Source organism: Adelges cooleyi, unplaced genomic scaffold, assembly GCF_023614345.1.
Source record: "Adelges cooleyi isolate 19-005CV unplaced genomic scaffold, UGA_ACOO_1.1 ACOO_flye_CR_arks_rails_tigmint_CR_PRNA_736, whole genome shotgun sequence".
Classification (NCBI taxonomy): domain Eukaryota; kingdom Metazoa; phylum Arthropoda; class Insecta; order Hemiptera; family Adelgidae; genus Adelges; species Adelges cooleyi.
Window position 1 is genome coordinate 17,219 of NW_026096443.1, and position 17,790 is coordinate 35,008.

Consider the following 17,790-nt stretch of genomic DNA (forward strand, 5'->3'; position numbering starts at 1 on the left):
TAGCCGAACTCAATAAACACAAAATTACAATTGAAAACGCGATATCTATATATAGTCGGTAATGTTCAGCGTTCGCACAGGTTTTCCAATTGACCCCCAGCCCAATGACATATCCATGTTAAAAAAATTAGGGGCCTCATTTTAGGTCAAGATGAACCAACAAGTCCACTAATCAACGAAATCTCGCAAAAGCCTGTTGTATGTTTATATCTGTAACAGGGTGATACATTAATGATAATACGCTTATTTGTATTTTGAAAATATTTTTTTTACACAAACTGAAGTGTCCAATTACCAAAACTACAAGAATCACAGGTTTTAGTAGCAAATTTGAAGGTACTTGTATATTATTGTAAGGTGTATGTTTTACAACGATATATTATTTTGTTTTCATTATCGATGAACAAAAAGTAGTCAAAGTAAACGAATGTAGCCAAATAACGGCTGAAAACGTTTAGTAGTTTTTCTGGGGGTCAAAAAAAAAGTGGACTTTTTAAACTTAAATTCAAACTTATACGCTTGACTTTTTTTTTAAAATAAAAAATATTTTGCCGAAAATACAGAGCAACTTTTAGCAGTTTATATTTTAATAATTTTTTTATGCTAGCTACTAAAAGTAACGATAATTATGAAAAATATTGAAATTTATCATAAACAGTCGAACGGTGGCCTTAGTTGACAGTTGTTAAAGTATACTTATGACGTGAGTCATCTTTTTTTTTTGCGATTCAGCTGCTACGGCTGACGATACACAAATACAAATTTATACGTCTTGGGACAAAATATATGTTATAGGCAAATTGTGAAATGTAGTACCTACATTTTTTTTATGTATCTTACTAAAAGTTGGAACAGTAAATTATTAAAAAGCTCTTTGTATTGTAATTTAATACATAAAAAAAAGGTAAAGGAAATAAGTAAAAAAATTCAAAATTATGGAAAAATGCAAAAAAACTAAAAATTGTCATTAGTAGTTACAATTTATAAAATTGTTTAAATATAATTTGATCATCTCCAGAAAACATTTATATCAACTGATTGTACAACGATATGAACGCAGAACATTGTTGTGTCGCTTTTGACTTATTGACTTCGAATAATAATTTCTGAAAACCCCTAAGAGATTAAACTATCCTTATTATCATCATACTGGTTAAATTTGATTTGCCAATTTTCTATAATATCCTCACTCGCTATATTAATATAATATTAAGTTATAATTTAAATTTTATAATAACTAGTACCGTCATTTGGGTAAAGGTGGTGTAGGCATAAATATCTATCACCTAAAATTCTGGTGTCTGGCTGAGATTTAACTAAGTAGCTTAAAATTAAAACAACAGACATCAGGTAGCAATAATAATTGCAAAGTATTAAAATTAAACATTTAGGAGCAGGTTTAATCTTTAAATTGAATTTCCTCAAAAATATGACTCGTACTAGTTGTATGCAATAATTATAGGCTAATTTTAAGTACATTATTTCCTTCACAGTGCTTTTATCAATACCTATTTCATATATCTACTAAATAAAATATACTATCGCCGGCAATGTGACATTTACAATTTTATGCCTTTTTTATGAAAATTAATTTACAACAATTAGCAATTGTTTTCGTCTTAACTTCTTCTGTTTATCTTTCCTTTAATCCTAATTATTTTTATTACAATTTTCGCTGTTTAAATACTTTTTTAAAACACTATCGACATTTAAAAATTAACAGTATTTGCTTCGTTCGATTGTCAAACCGCACAATAATACAATATTTATGTGCGCATATTGTATGTTAGAATGTACTCAGACATCCTCATGTGTGCACAAATGCCGAAATGTTATATTTTTTTGAAAATATTTTCGATTTATTATAACCTTAGCATTTTCAATATAAAATGTGCTATCAACAAAATCGCACTTGGAAAAACCGAAATGTTGACTACCCCCCACCCCACTGCGAGAAAGGTTGACATATTTTTGGCGCATTTTTAAGATTTAAGAACTGATAATTAGTATGAAGATAGGTCTAACAAACAACATGAAACATCAGTGTAATGTATTTATGAATAGGACGTTTACTTTTTTTTAAATTCTGTAATTCGATTTAAAGTTTTTTTTTTTGTATATCAAAGTAGGACAACGAATAATACAAATTTTGGTTATATATTTTATTAAATCACATATCCATCTTAAGTAAGAGGAGTCCAATCATAGTCATCGTGTTGATGATAAAGAATATTGTCAGTCGTATGGTGTCAAAATAATATTTATCGAAAAATATAAGAAAAACAGTAAACTCAGACTCACACTTTGGTCATACAATTGTAATTACAGCTATACGTTTTTGGGTAAAATTTTGAAAACGTTTACTCGTTTTTGTTATTATACCATCTAGTACGTAGTAGTAATGTTTATAACGTTTTTTTCTCATTTAATATTATTTGTGTAGCAAACAGGTATGAAAATTGTGCTAAAAAAATTGTGTTCTCCTGTAAACGCTTAGGCGAGAATTCGACAAACAACACTTCAAATCGTATTTTTCATTATTCGTTTACTTTTGAACTCGGTGTCACTATTAAATCACGTGCACCGATTTGTGAAAATATACAACAACTTTTCTAACAATAAATTGAAATAATTTATAAATCGCATTGGCCTAAAATAAAACCACTGATTTGTTGAAAATTTACCACAAACTTTTGGTGTCACCGCAATAATAAATATTTAACATTGAGTAGAATACAAAGCAATGAGCAAAATTAAGCGAGTTATTTTCAGTCTGCTTAAACATGTAGAAATGTAAAAAAAACAGTACAGGGGAGTCGAGGCATAGCGGGGACGGAGCATAGAAGAGACGGGGAGGTCACAGGTTTACAGGAATTTTTAAATCTGAAAGTGATATAATCACTTTCGAAAAATCGCTTCGGTGCAAATCGGTAGTTAGTATTTTCAAGCCAGTCAAACAGTCCAAACCAAGCACATTATAAACCAGCAAAGTTAAAAAGTATTAAATTGAGGTTCTGTATTTACTATTAAGCATCAAAGCGTTAATTTGAAAGTGATTTTATCCGAGACGACTAGTACAGTAAAGTATAGGCATAATGGAATCAAAGCAACGAGGGGACGAAGAGGTCACAGGTCTACAGGAATTATTATAAATAAAAGTGATAAAATTTAATAAAATCCCTTTTAAATAACGCTTTGATACTTAATTGTAAATACAGAACCTCAATTTATTATTTTTAACTTTGCTGGTTTATACTGTGCTTGGTTTGGTGTCACCGCATAAATAAATATTTTAACATTGAGTAGAATACAAAGCAATGAGCGTTTTTAAAATTGATAGATCTATTTTATAACTTCGATGTGGAGCAGCGATGCTACTGGTTTTTGCAATGATGTGAGCTTTTTATTGTGTCTGTATACATTGTAACTTTTTTAATACTGGACCAATTCTTTTGAGTAGCAACTATATAAATCACAACATTTATCTATTTGGTATTAAGTGGGATCGATTTGAACTTAAAGTTTTAATGTTTACTGGCTCTAATTTTTATTTTTATTAAATAAATAAAAGATCTGGGTATGGTATATTATTCTTGAAAACTAATTTGTCCAAAACATTATTGCATTTTTTTATATATTCTACGGCTGTATTTTTTTTTTTGGTTACATCGAGATGCAAATGTCAAACTACGGTAGCATACCACATGTGTTTTGCGTATATTTGATTAAGCTAAGGTTAGACGACAAAAGGTGTTAACACCAACGGTAAAAAAAAATATAGTAGATAGAAAACCTATGTAAAAAAATGTTTTACATTAAAATACTTCAAATATTATAATATTTGCAAAACATCTATGATGTTCAACCTATTTGATCTTACTTCCATTTAATGTATTAACCACGATTTCTCGAAAAATAAAATGCATATTGACCGTTATAACAATTTATTAAAACTCATTTTCTTCATAGCAATAGTATAGGTGATTTATTAAATAAGGTATTGGTTTTACTCTGGTGTGGGCTTTTTTTTTATCAAAAAGGAGTCGGATCGAATTGAAATTTATAAAGAATATTTATTTGGTATGCCCGAACTTATTTCCCATCCCCCTAGAAGGGGTTCAAGTTTTTCTGTTTTTTTAGTTTTTTAGCCTTATTTTTAGGATCTTTAAGTTGAAAATTTATCAATAGTTAGAACTCATATGTATTCAAAACATATTAAACGGAAAACAAATTCGGCACTACAGTTTTTCTTTAATTTCCGGAAAACTGTTATTTCGCAGATTGCGTACATTTTAACAAAAATCAGCCATTTTTCAGCCGAGTCTGCAACCACGATAGAACATTTTCATGTCTCGTTGAAGTACCGAATAAATTTAGATTAGTTGTGGAATTATAATTAAAAAAAAAAAATTACATGGAGCTTCCAGTTACAGCATAAGCCAAGGAGATTAAAAAATGATGTACAATTTTGGCTAAAATTGTAGTGTTTATTATCTGGCCAAAAGTAACTTAACATAGAGAATTGAACTATTTTGAATTTATTATTTAGTTCTAATTTGAACGTTGAACGTACAACATATCTCTTATCTCTTATCTTCTATATCTTACTCCTATCCCCTACCCACTATCTTCCATCCCTATCACGCACCCTATCTCCCACCCCTATCACGCACCCTTTCTCCCACCCTATCTTTCACCCTATCCCCCGCCCTTATCACTCATACCTATCGCTTACCCCTATCTCACCACCCCTACTCACTCACCCCTCATCTCTTATCTCATATCAGATAACAGCGTAACGCGTTATAATTTTTTCGGTTATGTGCCAGAGCTAATTCCCACCCTCAACCCCATTCTTACCCCCATCTCATCGTCATCCCCATTTATTTTTTGGTAATTCATTTTTCGTTACAATATTTTCGTGTTATGTGCCAGAGCTAAGACATGAAAATGTCAAAAACCCCTAAAATCTTAAAAAACAATTTGATGTTTATCTATGCGGAATAACACTATTAAGGTTTATGCTCAAGTACTACTTTTGACTTTTAGTTAACACTCATAGTCAAAACCAAGCACAGTATAAACCAGCAAAGTTAGAAAGTTTTAAATTAAGGTTCTGTATTTACAAATGAGCATCAAAGCGTTTATTTGAAAGTGATTTTATTCAATTTTATCACTTTTATTTATAATAATTCCTGTAGACCTGTGACCTCTTCGTCCCCTCGTTGCATTGATTCTATTATGCCTATACTTTACTGTACTAGTTGTCTCGGATAAAATCACTTTCAAATGAACGCTTTGATGCTCATTTGTAATTATAAAACCTTCATTGAAAACTTTCTAACTTTGCTGGTTAATACTGTGCTTGGTTTGGATTGTTTTACTGGCTTGAAAATACTAACTACCGATCTGCGTCGAAGCGATTTTTCGAAAGTAATTTATCACTTTCAGATTTAAAAATTCCTGTAAACCTGTGACTTCCCCGTCTCCTCTACGCTCTGTCGCCGCTATGCCTCGACCCCTCTGTACTGGTTTTTTTTCATCTCTACATGTTTAAGCAGACTGGAAATAACTGCCTTAATTTTGGTTTTAGAGTAAAAGCACCCTTTATAAAATTAAAAGAATGTAAATTTAAAATCATATTATTGTACACAATGAAAAGACTAAGACTTTACAATTTGACATTTTCATATCTTTGCTCTGGCACATAACCGAAAAAATTATAACGAAAAAAGCGTTACCCAAAAAGAAATGGGGATGAAGAAGAGGTTGGGGGTGGGAATGGGGTTGGGATGGGAATTAGCTGTGGCAAATATTCGAAAAAAGCAAAACGAAAAAATTGTTCCAAAAAAAAGCGTTACGCTGTTATCTGATATGAGATAAGAGATATGTTGTACGTTCAACGTTCAAATTAGAACTAAATAATAAATTCAAAGTAGTTTAATTCTCGATGTTAAGTTACTTTTGGCCAGATAATAAACCCTACAATTTTAGCCACAAACTTGACGTTTTAATATACTAGCTTGTTACCGCTTGTTAATATACTATATCATTTTCCATAATTTCACCACTACTCTAAATTTATTCGGTACTTCAACGAGACATGAAAATGCTCTTTCGTAGTTGCTGACTCGGCTATGTACATTTTTTTGTAATTTTGGGTTGAGTTTCCGTTAACTATATAAAATATTCATGATTTTTGCTGAGAGCTATTACTGAGACAAAGGATATTTAAAGGTTGAAAAACATTATAGTCAATTAAAGGGATACAATGGATGAAAATAAACGTGTCATCTACCATGACCACGTATAAGGTAGATATATGAATTAATTTTCATACAGAGAACTCTTCTAGTTAACTTTTGGCTGGTTGACAATTTAAAAAAAAACGGTATCGTATTAAGTTGTAATAACTATGATGTAGATTGTAGATGATGTCTTTAATAATGTTAGAAAGTATTAAATTGAGGTTCTGTATTAATTATTCTTATTTTCTTATTTCCAAATAAGCATTTATTTGTAAATACAGAACCTCAATTTAATACTTTCTACTAACTTTGCTGGTTTATACTGCGCTTGGTTTGGAAAGTACTGACTTGAAAATACTAACTACCGATTTGCATCAAAGCGTTTTTTCAAAAGTGATTTTATAACTTTCAGATTTAAAAATTTTTGTAAACCTGTGACCTCCCCGTCCCCAATATGCCCCGACTCAACTATGCTCCGTCCCCACTATGCCCCGTCACCACTGTACTGGTTTTTTTAAAACTAAATCTGTTATGTATTTGGTTTTATAATTATAACGTGTACCTATTGAAATTAAAAACAAATTGACTATTCATTGATGTAATTTTTTATCTGTTTGATAACAAAAATCATGTCGAAAAAAGTTTTAATAAAATCCCTTACAGATTGTACATTTGTAAAAAACTTGAAACCATTGATGGTAAAAATGGTAATTTAATTGTAATAACTAAAATTAAATATAAACAGTCCAATACAGTCAGGATATAGTGGGGAAGGAACATATTGAGACGGGGAAGGTTTCAGTACTATATGAATTTTCACAAAATAAGTGTTAAAATAAACATTCGGTTCGGTATACCTAATACCAACAATTGTGTCTTCATAGATTTTTCAATAAATAAAATCAATGCCCTCATAATTATTTTAACATGAAAATTCCAAGTCAATAATTTTCTTTCATCACGAACAAAATCATATTTGTCTCTGCCATTGCGAAGCTCCACGCAAAATTTCTTACAAACTTTTTAACTTCCTATAAATATTCCATGGCAATTTTCTCTTTCATCACAAACAAAAATACTTTTGGCTCTGCCACAGCGAAGCTGCACGAAAAATATTTCAATGAATATTAAGAAAATATTGATAAATAATTATTTTAAGGTAATTGTTTATCTTTTAGTACCTCCAAAATCCCTGTTTCTTTTCAAATAAACACTTATAACTTACTATTTGTGCAATATTATTTTAATTTATAAGAAAAAAGAACAAAAACTAAATTTAGTAGGATAAATTCCTACTAAATTGTAGGGGACAAATTTGTACTAAATTTCAATAGGTTTAGACATTATTAAGTACATCATCTACATCATAGTTATTACAACTTATTACGATTGTTGCGGCCTAGTTGACAAAAACGTTATCAGAGGGTCGGCCAAGCACGGCCACTGATAACGCTACTACATGATGTTGTCAACTCGTTCATGGTGCGGTTAACATAGTTTTAAGGTTATCGGCCCGTCGGTCGTATCCCGTTCGCGTGCGGTGCACATGTAAAAACAAGAGTAAAATTTCGAGCTTTTTTACTAATATTGTGGCCGTCAAGACAAATTTCCATATTCATTAGCTTAGTGTTTTAGTGTTGTCAACCAGACAAAATCCAGTCGTCAAGACGCGTTGTTCTAGTTAATAGTTTTAGTGTGCCATCGAGGCAAGGTCATTCTCGAGACATTCGTATTTAACCGAGTTTCTGTGTATTTTTCTTGGAGAAAAATTGCCGTCTTCAAAGATCACATTGTTTTGTTTTTGGTGATCGAACTTGTGTCAAGCAGCTCATCACAACACAACGGATCATAACCAGCTACAACAACCCAGCAAAGTGCGGTATCGTTAAATTTTATATGTATTTAAGTAATTACTTGTTCTTAGTTATTAAGCATACAACATGTTAGATTCTGGCCAGATATAAGTTATTATGTGAATTTTTATATTTTATCTCAATAGTGAAGTAGTTTTTAAAGTATAAAATCAAACCGGCGGTTTTTCCTTCACAAATAGGTACCTTATTACTTTATACAGTCCACTAAATTTAAGAGAAAAAGGTGTCAGGTAAAATAGATTTTTACCATACCGCGTCTAGAACTATGCGCGGCGGTTCTACTGAGTGAGATGTTAAGTGAGATACTCGAAGAGTTCAGACACCTTCAGCTATGTATTGGAGAGGAAGACATAGTACTTTGGACCGACTCAACTGTAGTTTTATCGTGGATAAAAACTGACTTACCACTCAAATCATATGTGTCTAATCGAGTAATGCAAGTTCGAGAAGTATCGCAGTCAAGTCAATGGAACCATGTACCAACACAAGATAACCCAGCAGATTTGATTTCAAGAGGTGTCGCAGCAGATGAGATGGAAGACAGTTCTTTGTGGTGGCATGGGCCAAGTTGGATCCAGTCGTCACAGGATTCATGGCCGTCCCAAGAGATTAACAACTCTGAAATACCAGAAGTCCGTGCGGTGAAGTTAGTGTTGATCGCACAACCTCAGTTACCTTGTTTGTTGGACAAGTGTTCACAATGGACAAATCTCATTCGAGTAACGGCGTGGCTCCTGCGATTCAAAAACAACTGCATTAGTAAACTACAACGCACAACAGGACATTTAACGGTAGACGAATTGCATTCGGCAGAACGAATGTGGCTGCATCAAGCTCAGTCTAGTGCATTCGGTCGTGAGCAGCTAGATTTACAAAGAAAAAATGCTATTCATAGCAAGAGTAGACTCCGGTGCCTCAATCCATTCATTGATGACCACGGGTTGATTCGAGTTGGCGGGAGGTTGAGTAACATAGCAGCATCAGATTCCAGAAAATTTCCTATTGTTCTTCCTTCCACACACAAGGTAACCGGACTTATTTTTGAGCGCGAACATCGACGATTGCTCCATGTTGGACCACAAGCGTTATTAGCAAATGTACAACTTAAATACTGGCCATTACGAGGACGTAATAGTGCGCGCTCTACGGTGCACAAATGTGTAACATGTTTTCGGGCATCACCAAAGATATCAGTACCATTTATGGCAGCTTTATCTAGAGCGCGTGTCATCATTACGCGTCCATTTTCCCGCTGTGGAATTGATTTCTGTGGTCCCATCGGAATCAGAAGTGGCATCCGAAGAGTATCATCTGTCAAAGCGTACATTGCAGTCTTTGTGTGTTTGACCACACGAGCAATTCATCTGGAATTAGTGAGCAACCTCAGCACAGAAGCTTTCATGGCGTCACTGGATCGGTTCATATCAAGAAGAGGAAAATGCAGTGATATTTATAGTGACAATGGTACAAACCTTGTAGGAGCTCAGAAGGTTCTGAAAACTTTCCTAGGTGATAAAGCTGTGCCAGATCAACTGGCAAATAAAGAAATTAATTGGCATTTTATACCTCCAGCAGCTCCACACTTTGGCGGCCTGTGGGAAGCCGCTGTAAAGTCCGCCAAAACCCATTTGACGAAGCTCGCGGCCAATGCGTTATTAACCTTTGAGGAGGCTTCAACGTTGCTGTGCCGAATTGAGGCAGTGTTGAATTAAGGCCGTTAACAGCATTATCGACAGAGCCGTCAGATTTTTCCACGTTAACGCCAGTACACTTTCTTGTAGGAAGGCCACTCACTGGATCCCCTGAGCCTGAGGAACCGCAACCTCATAGAAATTTATCCAAACGATGGAATATCGTCAAAGGAATGGCGCAACTATTTTGGAAAAGGTGGAGCCTAGAATATTTGCCGCAGTTACATCGCCGAAGCAAGTGGGTGACACCTAGTCGTCCAGTCACTGTTGGGGAGCTAGGTCTCCTGAAAGAAGAAAACTTGGCAACAATGAAGTGGAAGTTGACCCGGGTAGAGGCAGTCCATCCAGGAGCGGACAATGTGGTGCGCGTCATAACTCTCCGCACAAGCGATGGCACATTGTTAAAGCGCCCAGTGGCAAAATTTGCTGTTCTGCCAAAGGAAACGGAAGAAGAGGCCAATGGTCTTTAATTAGCCATGTCCATTGTTTGTTGTTTTATTGTAAAATATTGGTGTACATATTACATTCATAAATGGTTGAAGGCCAGAGCCTTCAACTCGGGGGAGAAAATGTTGCGGCCTAGTTGACAAAAACGTTATCAGAGGGTCGGCCAAGCACGGCCACTGATAACGCTACTACATGATGTTGTCAACTCGTTCATGGTGCGGTTTACATAGTTTTAAGGTTATCGGCCTGTCGGTCGTATCCGGTTCGCGTGCGGTACACATGTAAAAACAAGAGTAAAATTTCGAGCTTTTTTCTAATATTGTGGCCGTCAAGACAAATTTCCATATTCATTAGCTTAGTGGTTTAGTGTTGTCAACCAGACAAAATCCAGTCGTCAAGACGCGTTGTTCTAGTTAATAGTTTTAGTGTGCCATCAAGGTAACGCAGCTTAGTGTTTTAGTATTGTCAACCAGACAAAATCCAGTCGTCAAGACGCGTTGTTCTAGTTAATAGTTTTAGTGTGCCATCGAGGCAAGGTCATTCTCGAGACATTCGTATTTAACCGAGTTTTTGTGTATTTTTCTTTGAGAAAAATTGCCGTCTTCAAAGATCAAATTGTTTTGTTTTTAGTGATCGAACTTGTGTCAAGTAGCTCATCACAACACAACGGATCATAACCAGCTACAACAACCCAGCAACGTGCGGTATCGTTAAATTTTATATGTATTTAAGTAAATACTTGTTCTTAGTCATTAAGCATACAACATGTTAGATTCTGGCCAGATATAAGTTATTATGTGAATTTTTATATTTCATCTCAATAGTGAAGTAGTTTTTAAAGTATAAAATCAAACCGGCTGTTTTTCCTTCACAAATAGGTACCTTATTACTTTATACAGTCCACTAAATTTAAGAGAAAAAGGTGTCAGGTAAAATAGATTTTTAATAATTTGTTTATACAGTTAACGGAAACCCAACCCAAAAATTATAAAGTTTTAGTATTTTCATTATGTACAATAATTTGATTTTAAATTTACATGTTTACTGCTATTGATAATGATAATTTTTACCAAAAAAGTCTATTGGTTTATTTTGAAATAGTGTCACTTAAATTGCAAACCGCCAAAATAATATGGACAAAATTTCATGAAAATGGCAAAAACTTTGCCATTGGAAAATTTGTTTGAATTTTACTTAGAGTGTTTTCGTTTTAAGAAAAGCTAGATTGTAATAAGCAATGTGTACTTAAGATTCTATGTAGAGCTTAAGAGGTTCTTAATTTCATTGATGCGATATTTCCTTTCATGGTTTTTGGTTTTCTTCAAATACACAGACTATTGGACTTCATTAGAAATTAGCATACCAACAGAGTGTTTGAAAATTTCACGAAGCTTACAAACTCGAAATGTTACTTGAATTGGTATTAATGTTTAAATATTATTTTTACATTATAAAAAGTGACTAGTTACAAAACAAAGTCACTGGTTTTGTTTACGGGTTTGAACCGTGGACTGATCTGCTGGGATTCGGTAATAATACAATAAATAGAAACGAAATATAAGAGCAAAATAGTATATTAATCAATCAAATTTACATTTGTATGTGAATATGTGAAATATTACATACAAGCAGTAATTCGAGAGCAGTTAATGTTATAATCAAACTATGAACGAAAAAAACTTCGATAGATGATATTTTCAACTGTTTCCGCTTTGAATTTCCCATCTGAAATTATAAAATATTAATTATTATACATTTTATAAGCAAACAAATCAGGCCAATTGAGTTGAGAATAACAATGTTACATTAAAAAAACGTCTTTGTTTCAAATAATCGTACGAGTAGAATAATGTAATATCACGTATCTCACGTTTTGCTAATTCTTTTTTTGTACATCAAAGAAGGTTTTTTAATTTTTTAGTTATTTTTCAAGTTTTAATATTTAGTTTAAAAAAAAAAAAATTTACATCTATACAAATGACAAATTTTTTTATCATAATGTTTTTGCAATAGTTTTTGAACATTTTACTCGACACATTTATTGAATATTATTCTATTGTTTTATTACATTTCCATGGCATTAAAAAATCGTCAATTGTAGGTGCTCCTATGGTTACTTGCGGCGCTTTATGTGCTAATGTTATGCATATTGCTATGATATCTGGATAACTTTTCAAATCACCGGTGGTGCGTCGTACCTCTCTTTTTACTATTTTCTATTATTATAAAAGTAATAATTAGAAATTAAATAGTGTATTACAAGTTACAAATAAAACTGATTCCTCTTTAGCGTAATAAAAACTGCTATCTACAAGACACAAAATAGGCCATGAGGTTTTTATATGCAAAAGAACATCAATTTTACAGTAGTTAATGTATTGATTTCATATTATGTAGAACATGGGAGAAGATATTATATTTAAATTCTCTCTAACTGTATCAATAATTGGAAAAATTCGTTCGAAAATAGTTTTTCTATTAAATATTTTTTTAATGTAAAGAATAAGTGGAAAAATCATTTACTATAAAAATCCTACCGTTTTACTATTGGGAAGTACGTACATATATTTTTGGTTAAAGAGAAAGACAATATCTATCGAATCCAGAAAAGAAAAAAATGGCAGATGTCTAACTTTTTTGAAAGTTTGAATATTTTGAATATCTCACAAAACCAACCTAATAATCCTTTTATCTGAAATATAGTATTATGGTTGTTATTTACCTTTAATTCTGGTTCTTTTGTAGCAGCAAACGCTAGGGCATAGCATATAGCATGATCTTTATGATACCTACGGTCTGAAAGTTCAAAATATTATACATTTTTAAAAAAAATGAATCAGGTCAAATGAGTTGAGAATAACTATGCGGTATACTAGTAAAATAATAGTAGTTTTTAGAATAGTAATGTAATAATAATATGGTCTCAATTTTCTCAATTTTTTTATTAGGTTTTATTTGTTACTAACTCTTAGTTTAAAAAAATACTTTTTTTTAGTTATTACATTTGATTGTTAATGATGATGTCTCTTCAATGGTTTTTGACCATTTTACTCAACATATTTATTGAATATTTTTATAAATCGTTTAATTACTTGATTGTGATTCTAGGCTTTCAAATATATCCATATTGGCTTCTGGTATGTCAGCATCCTTAGCTATTTTGGCACATATAGCTTTTATTCTTTCAAATTTTACGACGCGATCTTGCCCCATAATTTGCTGGACTCTGTCTCTAACAAAGCTCTATAATTTTCAGAATAAGAATTTAATTTTAAAATGTATTTTATAATTAACAAAAAAACTAATCCTTATTTAGCGAACCAAAACGCCAAACTATGAACAAACGTTTGGAGAAACCCCCCTCCCCGCGGAACTTTTTGAAGCGTACCCAGCTTGTATGTTACGATAAAAATAATGTTCTTAAATTGTTTTGGTATTTTTTCAAATATTCAGCCAAAAAAAAACATGAGAAAAAAAATCATAAAACATTTTTAATCATCTTTTTATATTAACAGACATGCAGCATAAGTTTTATTTTTAGAATTTGTTTTAAATTTTAATTCTTCATTTCTGTTTAAAATATGGAAGAAATCTTTTTGTAAGCTTATATTTATTTATTTTTTATGTAAGAAACCAGTAACAAAATCATTTTATGGTTTGAGAGAAAAACATTATCATTCGAGAAACTGAAAGTTTTTATACTAATAATAAAAACCAATACTTTTTAGAGTTATAAGTGTTAAACCTATATTAAATGGAAGAATTAAAAGTTTGAATATTTTGAATATCTTAACACAAACAAACTAACGAGCTTTTAATCTGTAATATAGTTTTATAGTTTTTATTTACAATTAAACTTGGATTTGTGTTAGCTGTATACGACAGAATGGCGATTACAGCTTGGTCATTTGTGTATCGAAAAGCTGAAAATACATAATAATATTTATTAATAAAATAACCAAATTTAACAGCAAGGGAATCGAGAATATTATCGTGTTACAATAAATTGCAAAACATTTGTTTTTTATGTTATTGTAATTTAAGAATAATAAAGTCATCACATTATAATATATTCATAGTGATATTGGTTAATGAACTTATCACATAATAATTATCACATTTTATCATTTGTTTTGTACATCATCAAAATGTACCCGTTTTTTAAACTTTTTATTTGGTTTAAGAGTGATGATTTTTTGGATAAAATTTTTTTTTAATTTTCAACTATATAAATAACAAAATTGATTATTAAATGGTTTTGTTAACATTTTTCTAATATCTATTACCGGAATCCATATTTTTTTCTTCATAATTTTTGTCGATTGTATGTCCTATTTCGTTTATTACATTTTTTAATTGAGTAAAGTCCATTTTGCCATCATCCCCCACTTTTGACGCGATTTTTTCTTGAATCATAGTCTGTAATTTTCAGAATAAGTGTAAAAGTATGTTTAGTATAAGTGAAAAATATTTTTTTAAGCGTAACTGGCGATTGTAAGAACATTAAATACATTTTTTAAACAATATATTTCTTCTCCAGTGGAACAATGGTGTAAGTGCAAATTTTTTATTTTTTGACTTGAGTACGAAAACAGTATGAAAACATTTCATTTTATCGAGTAAAAAAACCATGGCATAAGTGTAATATCTATTATTGACCGCTAGAGAGCAGTTTTGTCGTTTACCAATCGTGTACGGTTACCATTGCACTAAAATTTTAAATCACGTTTTCTGATGAACAGTTAAATTTGCACTTACACCATTGTTTCACCGGATAAGCGATATTACGTTTGGCATATGGTCAGAGTTTTGCCTTTTTTATTCGAATTATCTTTTTATTCAAAATTATTTAAGACTATTTATTCCAATACTTTTTTTATTCTACAAAATCTAACATGCTTTTCAATATTTTTTATATGAAAAATTGCAATAACATTTTTTTTTAAATATGTCAACAATTATTAAACTAAATAAATCATGTAGTCTAAGCTTTTTATTCTATTTGAATAATAGTTCAATAATAGTGAATAATAATTTCAGTGTTATATCTCGATCATAATTAATAATAAGTGCTCGTTTACTTACAATCTCTTCTTGAGTTGGGGGGACACCTTGACATTGGAAAAAGAATGACGTCACGCAAAAAAACAGTATACTTTTCAAATACATGTTAATTTATCAAAAAAATAAACTCGGATTCAGAATGTTAAATTATTAGTTTATGAAATTAAAACTGTTTTGAAACTATTCGATACTTATGAAGATTTTATAATGTAATTTGAGTATTGTATTGATTGGTGACTGTGATTTAAATAGTATAAATTAGCGCAGTACCTACTATAAGAACATATACTTCAGGACTGTACACTGTTTCAAATTTGTTACTATTGTGTTGTGCCTTTGAAGTAAACAGTAGATATTCAAGAACATTGTTTGTTGCACTGTTTACTCATGTGCAAACCATATGCATATATTGCCAACGTTTTTCGATAGTGCTCAGTCTGAAGAATATTTCATACAATTTAACTTTTTTATACTAACATTTTTAAATATGTAATATTTTTGTTAGTACTTCTCGGTTTGAAAGGGGAATGGATAAACTATTTTTGGCCAATTAAGTTACTTTAAGTTTTTACTTATTGGTTAAAAACAATTAGGAGTTTCAACATACACGAAAACAAATTAAATGATAAATAATTTTGACTTTGTTATAAAAAATGTATCTTGGTTAATGTCATGCTAACTTACAATAGATGGTCGATACCATGTTGTTTCAACATCATAACCACTGCATCAATAATAAAAAAAATTTCGATTACAAAAATAATATTGTTCTAACATAGTTCATTCTAATAATAATAATAATAATATACACAACACATATTGTATAAAGGCCAATCAGGCGAATTAGGTATATCGTAAACATATGTGTAAAATAATAAAAAATCGTAGAAATATAAGAAACATATTTTCCTTTTCCACGTGTAAAAGGCTGTAATGTAAAAATATGTTATAACAAAATATAAGGCAAATACTTAATTTTAAACAATATCGTATTGTGCAGAAAACAACATAATTCGACTCTCATGATTAAATTTGACTTAATATCATATGAGAAGAGTTATTCAATTTGGCGAGAATGGCTAATAATTTTGTAGTTTTGAAATATGTTTAAACATTGTACTGCTGATAAAGATTGAAGAACCAACAAAATTATAAACCCTTTCCCCTAGAAGGGATAGAATTTTTTTTCTATATTTTATTTTTTCAATCAAAGTTTTAGGGTTTGAAAGGTAATCTAATATGAAAACCCCTAAAAAAGGGAAAAATTACAGTTTGACTATAGTAAATGTCTAGGTTGCTACGTTTTAGTGAATGAATAATAAAAATAAAGATAAAGAATAATAATAAAATTGTTTAAATGTTTAAATCCTATATTAATATCTTAAATTTCTCAAATTTGTAGTATTCACTTCCTTGTCTTTTTAAGTAAATGAATTGGTTCTTCAAAAATTTACATCCACAATAATCTGAAAAAAAAGCGGATAAGCTTCAATATTTTTTTGAAAAAAATTAAAATCCGATCATCCGAAGTAGGCGTAATTATGTCAAGTCTTTAAGTCTTAATTGGTTTCATGTACTACCAAAATGACTTTAAGCCGTAGAAAAAATTGTATACGTTAAAACTAGTACTAGAGGCGTATACAAATTACAAATAAACCTAAAGACAAATTGATATGGTCCAAATTTATTAAAATCCTAAATATTACCTATATAATACTGATGATTAAATCCCGCCCGTTTTCAATCTCCATAATATTAGCTGGTTATTATTTTATTAGATGTATTTTTTATGTGGAAAAAGAAAACCTTTTCGGTTGCACATCTAGCATGAACGTAGAAAATACATGTATTTTCAAGAGGGGGCGGCTAAAAAAAATTCTGTGGGAGGCTATTGTCCCTTTCACAAAGCTAGACAAAATTGTTGTCTAAATAAATAGCGGCTCTTGTATCGTTACAATGATTTATTAAGTTGTGTTTTTCGATTTATCAGGCTATCTGATAATAAACAAGGCCAATTTCGAGGGACAGAGGCCTATCGGCCTAAGTACAATCTAGGTTGTAATACACGAGCAGATAAATATTGTACATGTGTATCGTTCAAATAATAACATGTTTTCGTGTTAAACTAAAAATATATGTAGGTTTACTGTGTACGAATTTATCGGTTTGAAAAAAACAACAGATATCATGTAACCAGGACACATTTTATAAAAGCGATACCGAATTATCCGATTTAATATACTATACTATAATATGCTTCTTGATGGGGTACTATCAAATAAACTTGTTTGTCTTGTTTACTGCTTTTGTCCTTGTAAAATAAAACTCAATTAAAAACATGACAAATTTAAGTTACGCCTATATAAACAGGAACGGACCGTTTAAAACGTTCCGAAAGGCCTAACTCATAGCTTTTGATACTTTTTTTTTTACCTTTGACGTTCGGAGTTAACTCACAAACAAGAT

At 31.2% G+C, this 17,790-nt stretch overlaps 2 protein-coding genes across 2 annotated transcripts; one reads left to right on the top strand and one right to left on the bottom strand.

Annotated features, from left to right (window-relative positions):
* Positions 1 to 8,412: 8,412 nt before the first annotated feature.
* LOC126845298 (uncharacterized) lies at positions 8,413 to 9,834 on the top strand. The gene has a single exon (XM_050583945.1). It carries the CDS (start codon positions 8,413 to 8,415, stop codon positions 9,832 to 9,834), a length of 1,422 nt encoding a protein of 473 aa, XP_050439902.1.
* A 2,043-nt stretch (positions 9,835 to 11,877) lies between these two features.
* On the bottom strand, positions 11,878 to 15,530 carry LOC126845297 (uncharacterized). The gene is made up of 7 exons (XM_050583944.1): positions 15,346 to 15,530; positions 14,547 to 14,679; positions 14,110 to 14,183; positions 13,353 to 13,503; positions 12,983 to 13,056; positions 12,329 to 12,476; positions 11,878 to 11,985 (listed from the first exon to the last, which is right to left on the bottom strand). Exons 1-7 carry the CDS (start codon positions 15,427 to 15,429, stop codon positions 11,924 to 11,926), a joined length of 726 nt encoding a protein of 241 aa, XP_050439901.1. The 5' UTR covers positions 15,430 to 15,530; the 3' UTR covers positions 11,878 to 11,923.
* Between the last annotated feature and the right edge of the window lie 2,260 nt (positions 15,531 to 17,790).

Coding starts and splice junctions, on each gene's coding strand:
- LOC126845297 (XM_050583944.1), bottom strand. CDS start 15,429: ATGTATTTGAAAAGTATACTGTTTTTTTGCGTGACGTCATTCTTTTTC. Junction 13,057..13,352: donor AAGCCTAGAATCACAATCAA/GTAATTAAACGA, acceptor TTGAACTTTCAG/ACCGTAGGTATCATAAAGAT. Junction 11,986..12,328: donor TTTTTTAATGCCATGGAAAT/GTAATAAAACAA, acceptor TTATAATTTCAG/ATGGGAAATTCAAAGCGGAA.
- LOC126845298 (XM_050583945.1), top strand. CDS start 8,413: ATGTTAAGTGAGATACTCGAAGAGTTCAGACACCTTCAGCTATGTATT.